The sequence below is a fragment of the Ciconia boyciana genome, chromosome 10 (assembly GCF_034638445.1).
Source record: "Ciconia boyciana chromosome 10, ASM3463844v1, whole genome shotgun sequence".
In the NCBI taxonomy this organism is placed as follows: domain Eukaryota; kingdom Metazoa; phylum Chordata; class Aves; order Ciconiiformes; family Ciconiidae; genus Ciconia; species Ciconia boyciana.
In genome coordinates this window covers 31,128,667-31,140,595 of record NC_132943.1, presented here as the reverse complement: position 1 = coordinate 31,140,595, position 11,929 = coordinate 31,128,667, and the positions used below count along the sequence as shown (strand labels likewise).

The following is an 11,929-nucleotide window of genomic DNA, read 5'->3' as shown; positions in this document are numbered from 1 at the left end:
AGCGCGGGGGGGTGGGGGGCCCCGGGGCGGCTCCTCCCGCCCCCGGCCCGGCCCGGCCAGGCCCGGCCCGCACCGCCGGGGATGGGAAAAAGTTGTTTGCAACTTTTTTTTTTCCCGGGCGCGGGCTCCTCCTCCTCCCCCTCCCCCCGCGCCCGCCCCGCCCCCAGCGCCGCGATTGGCGGGTGGGCGTTGCGAGGCCCCGCCCCCGGCGCGGTTTGTGAATGGGGCCGGCGGCGGGGGCGGGGCCCCGCGGCGCGCCCGCGCGTATATGTGTCTTTTTTTTGTGCCGGCGCGGCCGCGGGCCGGGAGCCGCGGTGCGGGCGGTGTCGGCGGGGCTGCGGGCGGAGCGGAGCGAGGCGCACGGCTGCCCCGGACGCACAGCCCGCAGCGGCGCCCGTCGGGAGCGCAGCCCAGCCGAGCCGCGGGGAGGATCGCGCAGTAATTGGATTTTAAAAGTTATTTAAGCCCCGGAGTAAAATACACGGCTCAGCCGGGCGCGGTAATAATCCGTTTAGCCGTAACCTAAATCCCTGGCGCCGGGGCCGCGCAGCCGGGCGGGGAGCAGCGTCTCCGCCTCGCCGCCGCCGCGGGACCCTGCGCGGAGCTGGCCAGAGCCGTCGCCGGGCTTCGCGCGCGTCTCCTGCCTCGCCACCGCCTTCTCCGGCGAGAGCGACTCCGGGAACTTTCGCCGGGGGAAGCGCCGCCGCCGCCGCCGCGCTGGGAGCGCCGACCCGCCGGAGCCGAGCAAGAAAGTCGGGGAGGTCCGGCGCGGAACCGCACTCCTCCCGCCGCCGCGGAGGCGCCGCCGCGCCCCTGCCCCGCGGAAGGGGCCCCGCTGCCGCCCTCCGGGCGCTGATGCCCCAGGGGCGCCGCGCCGCCCGGCTCTGAAGGACTTCCCGCGGCTTCCCGGGCCCCCGGCCGCCCCGGCGATGCGGGCCGGAGGCAAAGGAGGCGGCGGAGCGGCCGCCGCCGGCTGCCCCTTGCTGGGCCTGGCCGCGCTGCTGGCCGCCCTGCTGGGGACCCCCGCGGGCGCGGCGGCGCAGCAGTACCACGGCGAGAAGGGCATCTCCGTGCCGGACCACGGCTTCTGCCAGCCCATCTCCATCCCGCTCTGCACGGATATCGCCTACAACCAGACCATCCTGCCCAACCTGCTGGGCCACACCAACCAGGAGGACGCGGGGCTGGAGGTGCACCAGTTCTACCCGCTGGTCAAGGTGCAGTGCTCGGCCGAGCTCAAGTTCTTCCTCTGCTCCATGTACGCTCCCGTGTGCACCGTGCTGGAGCAGGCCATCCCACCCTGCCGCTCCCTCTGTGAGCGGGCCCGCCAGGGCTGCGAGGCCCTCATGAACAAGTTCGGCTTCCAGTGGCCAGAGCGGCTCCGCTGCGAGAACTTCCCCGTCCACGGCGCGGGCGAAATCTGTGTGGGGCAGAACACGTCGGACGCCCCGCCGGGGCCTGGTGGTGCGGCGGGCCGGGGGGCCACGGCCCACCCCACGGCTGGCTACCTCCCCGACTTCCTCACCCCGCCGCAGCCCCCCTCCGGCTTCTCATTCTCCTGCCCCCGGCAGCTCAAAGTGCCCCCTTACTTGGGCTACCGGTTCCTGGGGGAGCGGGACTGTGGGGCCCCCTGTGAGCCAGCCCGGCCCAACGGGCTCATGTACTTCAAGGAGGCGGAGGTGCGATTTGCCCGGCTGTGGGTGGGCGTGTGGTCTGTGCTCTGCTGCGCCTCCACCCTCTTCACCGTGCTCACCTACCTGGTGGACATGCGCCGTTTCAGCTACCCAGAGCGGCCCATCATCTTCCTCTCGGGCTGCTACTTCATGGTGGCAGTGGCCTATGCGGCAGGTTTCTTGCTGGAGGAGCGGGTGGTGTGTCTGGAGCGCTTCTCTGAGGATGGCTACCGCACTGTGGCCCAAGGCACCAAGAAAGAAGGCTGCACCATCCTCTTCATGATCCTCTATTTCTTCGGCATGGCCAGCTCCATCTGGTGGGTCATCCTGTCCCTCACCTGGTTCCTGGCTGCTGGCATGAAGTGGGGCCATGAGGCCATCGAGGCCAACTCCCAGTATTTCCACCTGGCTGCCTGGGCTGTGCCCGCTGTCAAAACCATCACCATCTTGGCCATGGGGCAGGTGGATGGGGACGTACTCAGTGGGGTGTGTTACGTAGGTATCTACAGTGTGGACTCGCTGCGGGGCTTTGTGCTGGCACCCTTGTTTGTGTACCTCTTCATTGGCACTTCCTTCTTACTTGCTGGCTTTGTGTCCTTGTTTCGCATCCGCACCATCATGAAGCATGATGGCACCAAGACGGAGAAACTGGAGAAGCTGATGGTGCGCATCGGTGTCTTCAGTGTCCTCTACACAGTGCCTGCCACCATTGTCCTGGCATGTTACTTCTACGAGCAGGCCTTCCGTGGCACCTGGGAGAAAACGTGGCTCCTCCAGACCTGCAAAACCTATGCCGTGCCCTGTCCCAGCCACTTTGCCCCTATGAGCCCGGACTTCACGGTCTTCATGATCAAGTACCTCATGACCATGATTGTTGGGATCACAACTGGCTTCTGGATCTGGTCTGGCAAAACCCTTCAGTCCTGGCGACGCTTCTACCACAGACTCAGCACCGGCAGCAAAGGCGAGACAGCAGTATGAGACCCCCCTGCCCCCTCTGGCACACACACACGCATGCAGAGGAGAGGGATACTCAGCAGAAGAGGAAGGCAATGGCTCCCCGAAGAGGGAGGAGGGGAGGCTTTTCCAAACTTTTTCTTCCTCCCAAAGGGTTTGGAAAAAAAAAAAATCTTTCCATAAAGGATCAGATAGACTGTGTCCAATGGTGCTTATGCCCAGCTAAGTAGAAGAGCACAGAAAAAGAAGTCACTGGTGGGATGGGAGAGTCTTTCACCCACAAGAAGTCCCCTTACCCCTCTCTCCCGCTACCCCTGCGCAAGAAAAAAAAAAAAACCACCCGGCTAAAACCATCCTGTCATGCTTCGGACGAGAGGGAGGGGAAGCCAGACCTGTTGCGCTGCCCCTGCCGAGAAGTAGCCAAACCCTCTCTGAATTGCTGGGGTCAAACTGCAGCGCAGGCAGGGTAACTCCGGAGCCCGAGCTTACTGCCTGCTCCTTTCAGCTCGGCGGAGCCATCACGTGAGTACCGCACAACAGCTACAGCCCAGATCGTGTGCTGGCGAGATGCCTCTGTTCTGCCAACTCACAAGTTCCTTTTTACTTCAGTGATACCTGTTTTAATTGTTTTAAAGTGAAAGTTCGGCCCTCGGTCTGTTGTTCTTGCTGCTGTGGGGAAGGAGGGGGTTGCTATTCCACACCCTGAAAAGAAATGACTTGTTGCTTTTCAGCAGAAGGCTTTTCCCCCTTGCCTTTGTTCTAGGAGACAAAGGGGGAAACAAAAGTGTTTTCTATGTAGAAAGGCATAAGCATGGGATCGGTTTTTATGGGCAAACTAACAAAAAGAAGTCGCTGAGGTTCACCCTTGGATGTGAGGAGCTCGCAGAAATAAACATTCCTTTTATGAAAAGAGGAGAAGGCAGGATGTTTTCCTACCGTTCAATATGGGTTGCTTTTCCAAGCTGGAGGAAACGCAAGACTTAGAGGGCAAGAAGAGAGTAACCGAGAGCACCTGCCAAAACAAGAGCCATTAAAATATATAATGTAAAGATACGAGATATTTCTTTCCTTCCCGTAAACCTGCTTTCTCTCCTGCTTTGCAGTGAGCTCGCTGCAGGTAAAGTCAATACACAGCCGGCAGGAGGAATCCTTTTGGCTCACACTGGACCCTCTGCCTGCTCCTCAGGTTCCCTGAATTGCATGGCGAGGACTCGGGGTGCAGGAGGGGGTTGGGGCTGGGGTTTAAAAGCAAGCAGGTACCACAAGAAAGGAGCCTTCTCATTTCAGCTAAAACACAGCTGGTTAAGTTTCCAGTGATCACATCTTGGAAGGAAGGACATAGAAAAATTAATCATAAATGCATCGTGTTCATTTTGAAATGTGACAGATTTTTCTATTCTGAAATTTTTATGTTGACTTGTTCATATTTTATTTTTTGCATACTACTTTACCTTTATATTCACTGAAGGGTTGTTTTTATAAGTGTATGTGTGTGTGTATATTCTTGCCTAAGGACAAAATAGGAAATTCTGGATTTTTAGCAAGTCTCCACCCTATAGCTGCTCTTCATTTTTTGGGGGGAAAAGTGTCTGGAATGAACCTTAGAAAGAAAAAACCTGTTCAGGGTGAGGGGGCAGGCTGCTGCTGTCTGAGGGCATACCAGTAGTCTGGGTATGGGGAATGGGCCCATCAGCCAAATCCTTCAGTAGATCTGATCTCAGACTTGCAGGGCTTGGGTTTTTGTCTTTTATAATGTGCACGTGGAAGAAAAAAACCAAACGTGTAAGACAAGTGCAGTATGTATATTTTGTAAATCTCATTTTTGTAAGAAAATATGTATTTATGTTTTTACTTGATTTTTTTGAAGGTCTGTATGAGGCCCTGCTTCATCCCATGTACAGATCACTAAATAAATAATTTTTAATACAAGGGCTCCAATGAAGTTCTTTCAGTCTTCGAACACTGGGCAGGTTATAGAAGGGGGGGTCAGCTTCGAGTGGCATCTTCCCCCCTGCTTGTTGTGGGAGATGCAAGAGACTTTTGGGTGACTACACTGTGAATACACTAACCAGAAACTCAGCTGTGACTTGAAACTGGCCTTTCTGAGTACTGGCCCTGCACAACAGATCACATTTGGAGACCGTTTCAAATGTTTGCCCTCACTTGAGGCACTTGCATCCTAGCCAAGTTTTCTCCCGGGCTCTGCCTCTTGCTGAAGGCAAGCTGATAAACCAGTTTCCTTATCTAGAAAATAAGGATAATGCTCTCTTCCCATTCCAAAGGGACTTTGAGAGTGAGAACTGGAGAGTGCTATAAGTGCTGTAAATTAAATCCTTGCTTTGACGAGTGGAGTGTTTTAGGGAAACACTAAGGACTAGGTCCTTTTCAATAGCTTTCAAAGGGCAGTGTTTTGAACTGGCTTTTTTTTCTCCCAGCACCTTTGCTGTCTCCAGTTTTGTTCAGGTGAATTTTACTTTAATCTTAATAGCTAGCCCGAAGCCTACATTCTTTCTTATCACAGTCATCTGAAAGCTGATAGCTTCAATGGAATGGTCTATTTTATTTCATTTTTTAAACCAAAATGAATGTTTAGATCTCAAGCTGTGTTGCTGCAATCACAGAAAGTACCCCGGCAAACAGAATTTTACACCTGTGAAATGATAGTTTCCAGCTTTTCTCTCGCAATGATTTCAGCCTGTTTATTGGGTTCATCACCCTTCCTTTGCCTTAAACTATAGCTATACTAAAATTTAAGTTACAGAACAGAGATCCAAGATGCCTTAGCTGGATGCCATCATGGTGGCTGTGGTTGCACTGCAATATTGTTTCATTTACTGAGCACAGGGTGCCATAGTTGCACTTTCTCTCAGGGCACTATTTTATTCAGACACTGTGCTCTCAAACATAACCTTTTACATTTACAAGTGTACGAACTACCTATTTAAAGTTCTTTTCAGAGCTAGCCCCATTCACGCTGCCTCTCTAGAAAAGCCACATCTTTTATTTGAAAACACCTCTAGCTGTTCCCTAGAATCACTCACTTGTCAAGTTTCCATTTTGAAAAGGCCTTTGCTTTCCTGCGAGTCAGGCTGCTTCAAACTGCTCCATGGCATGAGCTTACTGATCATTGCTGAGGGGGGTTTCATTCCACTCACTTAGGAAACCTGAACCTTTCTATAAACATTTCCTCCCATTAATCCATCAGTGCCGGCCGGAGCGACGGAACGGCTGAAACAGCTTGCGCTCTGAAGGACTGGGAACCGACGGGAGCAGTGGTGTGACTGACGCCCCTGGGCTGTGCAGCCACAGCTGCATCGCTAAACATGCAATTAATCCTTAATACATCATGGACAGCTAAGCCCGCAATTCATGCAGGTGGCCTGTCCCCCTGCTCTTCTCTCCGCTCACCACCCATCCTTGCTAGCTGGATGAGAAGCTGCATTTAGGTGTGATCGCTACTTTTTTGTCCATATGTGGAAAAACTTAAATAGACTTTTTTTTTAGTTCACAAGACATTCATATCTGAAAGGAAATGTCTCTGTTTCCACCAGAAACCACTAAAGCTGAATGCTTGTATTTCAGTATTTCCTATTAGGTACTTCTGGATTTAAAGTCATTTATGCAAAACTATCCAAATCCTGGGATTTAAGTTGATTTTTAAAATTTGAGATTGTAGGTGAAATTTGATGCTGGTGTAAAGTAGAAGCAACTGCTATTCACTTTTAAGCAGATGTGACTTGCATCAAGACTGAATTTGCTCACAGTGGAAACAATTTGGAGAATTTCAAGTAGTGATAGCGTCTGGCCTTCTGGAATAAAAATACCACCATTCTGATAACAAAGTAGCAGTTACTTTCATAATGGAGTACAATTTAAAAAATCTCTTTGTGAAGCTGTCTGGAAAAAAGGAGGAAAAATAAGCCTTTACTAACCTTTGCTAATTGCTGCAAAACGATTTTTCTTTGACTAATGTTTAAGTCCACTTTCAGTTAACATTTTCTTAAGTTGAAGAAAAGTTTCCTGCCCTTCACCTTTGGCTCTTCTCTATGCAGCATTTTTGGTTCACAAGACCTTGGCAAGTAATAGTTATTGTCGATCAATATCCCTGTAAGTTTACATCATATACTACATTTTCATGAAAAATATATGAACATTGGTTCTTAAGTTTCAGCGACTTTTGTGTTGCTTTCTAGAAGAAAGTATTATTTCAGGCAAGTTAAACAGGAGGCTTTAACAGTTCTAGAGTTCATGAATAGCAGCAGCAACCGAATGTTTGTCTCTGCAGAAAGAAGTGCTTTTATAATACGTCAGTGTTTGTTTGGGTTTATTTTTGGTGGAATACCCATACCAGCGATTGAATGTTTTTGTCTAAGTACTTCACCCGCAACCAATAGCTATGCATGCAAGTAAAAAACCACACATCTGTGTTCACCAACTGGCAACAGTAAACATTATTTATAATTTCACATGGGTTTAGAAACCAAATTACTAGCTTGTGTCTTAAACAGTCTTTTTTTTCTGCCTCTCATTCTCACTTCCTTCCAGACCTTACAGGTACTTCATATACACCCTGCTCTCCATACTTGCTTTCTAGTCCTGTTATTTTTTTAAAACCATGAATTCAGCTGAAAGAAATTTAGTTTGTTGCTTGGAGAGGAAAAGACAAGACTGAATCTTTCAGCACTATGACTGTTCATTGAGATAGACTATTGCCAAGCCTGTTCTATATAAACCAGGATAATTGTTTCATGCCAACATGAGCGTGTGGTTTTGGCAGCTACAACGCTGCACAAGATAATATAGGATTGGGAGAATAAATACAGTGCATGGCAAGTTCCCAAATGCCCCACTTAGAACTGACACATTTTGACTAAGATGATGCCCAAACTGTAAAACTAAAATACATACATCAGTTTAACGCTGCTCAGACAACCAATTTGTGCCACAGTCAGAGGAGGACAGGGAGGGTTTTGATGCTGTTTAAACCCGAGGTCCAAGGCTGCCTGGTTCGGGTGGCTGGGCATTGCTTGTCTCAAAACCAGATCAGTGGAAGTAAGGCACAGCACTTTCTCCTAATCCAGGTAAAGACCAGGCTCAAGCACAGCGTTACCACAGCTGCAGCCAAATAGGATTCAACTGAATGATGCACAGTGAGAACAGACAGGCCCAAACAGAGTCATGAGTCCTCTACATTGCTTGCTCCTCTCTGTACAGCCAGCCTAACCATGCCAGGAAACTATGGGACTGAGATAAATGAGAATATGGATAAAAAGCAGGAATAAGCAGGGCCTAGAGCGCATTTTAAAATAACAATTGTAAATTGGGGGGGATCACTTATCCATATTAGTCAGGAAATCCTGCTAGCAACAACTTGTTCATTTTGGCTGCCCCAGCTGTGTCACAACTTGGGTTGGTTATACACAACCCTTTGCTTAAGCATGTTACTCTTACAAATACAGGCGGAAAATCAGTATGTGCTGCCCAGACCAGTAGGCTTTGGCTGCACAGGTCTTGGAAATTAACCCCATCGTGTGGCCACCAAGGTAGCCATGAACCTTACTATTAACACCAGGATCCCAAAGGCCAGGATGACAACTAGAAAGAAAAAAAAAAAACAAAAACAAAAGAGGCCCACTTCTCCCCTACCTCCAGCTTTACTGGAGGTATTGGCAATTCTAGCATTGTTCTCAAACCAATCTGCAGGAAGGCAATGCTATTCTCAAGGCAGGCAAGGAGTAAGATTATTCCCACCATGCTGTCCTTTTCCTCAGGCTAACATACAGAGGGGCTTCAGAAAGAGCTTGAGGTGAATGGCGAATTCTGACAAGAGTTGTAGCAGAAGAAAAATACATTATCCGGCTCAGATGGATACAAAAGGGTGTTCCAGCAAGTAGGCACTAATCTAGGATTTGGAAGACAAGTGCTTGATTACCTGCACTGTCACAGATGGTGGACAGATCATTTACAGCCAGACTTGCAGCAGTATTCAGGCAGCTAAAGATGCAGGCAGGTACGTGGAAAGCACTTTTCACAAGTGCTTAAATTCCCAGGTGCATGTCTTTGTAATTGACTGGAAAATCTTATCTCTGTCTCTAATTCCTTGTCTATAAAATTGGAACAGTGGCACTTCCCTATATTATAGGAGTGTTGTGAGAATAAACACTCTCAAAACCAGAAGTTAGATGCAATGATAATAGGGTTTATGGAAATACCTCTGTCAGATCTTTGTCCCATAATCTGGTGTTTTGCAAGTAGGTCCCATTCTAGAGAACGCCAAATTAAGACTACCAGCTAGAATAAATTACTTGTATGTTTTCCAATATCTTATCTAAAACTAGGCAGGCTGAGCACATGCTTTCACAGGAGTATCACTCTAGCCAGGGCTCAAATATAAGGTGTGAAAGGGTATAAAGATGCAAGCTAGGTAATTAGAAAATTACACTGAACTGGGCATGCATGAGAATAAACAGCTGTTGACTACAGTCAAACAAAATGGACTTGTGTTATCCTGGCGCTTACGCACAGCAGAGATAAGGATTTGGGCCCATCTGTACTGGTGCTATAGTGTGCTTAGCTCTTTCAGTACTCCTCAATCTCTTATTTCCTATGTGCTGTAAACACAGTTATTATCAACAGACTCTGGGACACCTCTGCTGTCCGGACACTCTTTAAATCTTTACAGTTCACTTCAGCTTGCTGCAAGCAGGATCTAAATCATAGTAAGTAGTAGGCCTAAAACAGAGTTGTCCAAGGTTTCTTCCAAGCCCTTGGCAGTGAGAACCCACCTTCCCTGACATGTTTTCACTTTGTCACTTGGTTCCTCAATGTTTTTTTCTGTTACCACGACCTCCAACATTTTTCTCTTTACTAAAGATAGCCAAGTAGAAGGATTAGTTGGCTGTTTGGACATTTTTCTGCCTCAACAACAGGGAACAGCATGAGACTACTATACTTCTTTCACCAGTGAAATACAGAGGCATCTAAGCGGACTGGTATAAACGTTTGTGTGTTGCCCTGGTGCCAGCCTTTCCTGTGGGACACTTCTGCACCCATTCACCTTCATCACACATCAGGTTTTTGTTGCTAAATAAAGTAAACCAACAAACCAAAAAGGATTCCTAAATGCATCAAAGCATGCTCTAAGTTATAAATGCCCCCTCAAACAAACAAAAACAACTTAAGAGTTTTTATGGAAGACAGTCAAAGGGACCTACTTCCAAAAATATTTACCTAAAGCACAAATCAGATCAGTTGCCTGACATGGCTTCCTTCCACAATTTTTCCATGCAGGCAGTGTATGTATATGGGTGCGCACATATGCGTGCACATGTAGCATGAGTGCATGCTAGTGTAACAACTACGATTTCCAACTACAGGTAAATCTCTCATCAAAAACCTAGTGAAGAGAGAAAAATCAAAAGGCCCTTGCCCAATCCAGCTGTGTCCTAATTAAACACTGGTGTTAATTGCAATAGTGTGCTTGGACACCGTTCCCCATGTTTGTTGTGGTGCCTGCATGAGCTCTAGATCACTCAGAACTTTCCCATTCTCACAGAAAATGAAACCATCTATAAAAGGAATGAAAGGCTGTGATATGTATATATATATCTATAGGGCTATTTTTAAAGAAAAAAAGATTTTCTGTGTGAGCTAGTTCAAAGCCAGCTTTGATTATCTAAAGCAAAAGTCAGTCTTTAGAAAGAGTAAAAAACTAAATGTAAAGATGGAATCTTTTTTATTTAATCCATGATGAAAAGAGCATTTCTTATTTGTAATGCTCTTGCCTCTCTTTTTTTTTTTTTTTTTTAATTAACAGCAAAATGTAAAAGTTTCAGGCAGCATTTCCCGTCCTTACTTTACGAGATGTGCAAAGCAGCATTCCATTAGGGCCAACAGCCAGTAAAAGGGATGTCATTTGACACCCTTACACAACTATGCATACCAGGCTGGAACCGAGCAGGATTATGTGAGTGGATAGAAAGCCCTTCTAGAGAGAGGATTTACTCATACTGTTTTTCTTTACACATTCTGCTCTCTGAAGATAGTAAATCAGCTGTTGGATTTGCAGAAACAACTCTCATGATGGCTAAAGAATTCAGGCACAAAGTGGATGAAGGCAAAGATCTGGCCTCTCTAAAGCAGCTTGTAGTGACCAGCAGCTTCTCTTCTTGGGAAGAGACCGAACTGCACCCATGTCTGAAGGGGCTAGTAGCGCCTGTGCCTGAACCATACTCCTCTTCTGAGGCAGGGGCAGGAGGTGGGCTGGGTTTGCAGAACCCAGGCCAAATCCCACGGCAACTTTCTGCTTTTATGGTAGGCTAAACCAAAGTCCTGAATCAGAATGTTGTAAGATTTAAAAGATGGTACTTTACAGTTACTGTGAGCCAGAAACTGTCTTTTCTGGTAAGAAATCCCTTATCTGCAAAGAGGAATTAATCGGTGTATAGTTTTGCTTCGTTATGAAAGCACAGAGCTTTGTATCCCTGCCCACAGACAGGGATCTCATTTTCTGTCTTCGAGATTCCTTAAGGTTTTTGCTGTTTGACTAATAGAGTCGACATTAACTAACAGAGCTAACACTTTAACTCCATGTCTCTCATTTTCCTCAAGTAAAGATCTTACAGCACTGAATTCTGAATCAAATCTTAATCAAAACCTCTCAACACAAGAACTGAAAATAAACATTTCTCAGCAAACAATCTCAAGAGACTCAGCAATTTCACTTAAATGACTCTTCCATTTTGCTATCAATTTTCATTAAAACTAGCTTTGTTAATAAAGTGTCCTTTAGTCAGCATTTCACCACTGCCCTCAGACTTAATATATTACTTGAACACAGACATTAAAGGTGTAGTAACAAGTTATACACATAAAAATAAGCCTGTGAAGGACTGTGTCATGATAAATGTTATTTTCACAAGCTCCACCTCTCAGCGTCATCCCTGGCTGCATCTTATTCAGCTGGTAAAGTTCTTTGTACCAATACCAGCCTATTTTATTTGTCCTTAAATGTAATTCTGCACAGACAATGGCATTTTTATTAGTAAATGAGAAGCAGTGTGTGCCAGCAGACAGGGCACCAGACTAGGGGGTCAGGAGACTGTCATACTTTTCCCAAACTTGCCCATGGTCTGGAAATTCTTCCAATCATCCTTACCTCCATTTCCTTTTTGGTCCTTCTCTAAATAGGATCATGCTCTTTGGAACAAAAAATGTCTCTATTGTCCCCACATACATGTTGGTACTGTTCCCATCTTGCTGGAGCCCTGATCTTGACGGGGGCCTCTCAAGATTCGGCA

At 47.7% G+C, this 11,929-nt stretch overlaps 1 protein-coding gene across 1 annotated transcript; it reads left to right on the top strand.

The window, feature by feature from the left end:
- The first annotated feature begins 277 nt into the window (after positions 1 to 277).
- Positions 278 to 4,552, top strand: FZD7 (frizzled class receptor 7). The gene has a single exon (XM_072874397.1). It carries the CDS (start codon positions 930 to 932, stop codon positions 2,652 to 2,654), a length of 1,725 nt encoding a protein of 574 aa, XP_072730498.1. The 5' UTR covers positions 278 to 929; the 3' UTR covers positions 2,655 to 4,552.
- The last annotated feature ends 7,377 nt before the right edge of the window (positions 4,553 to 11,929 follow it).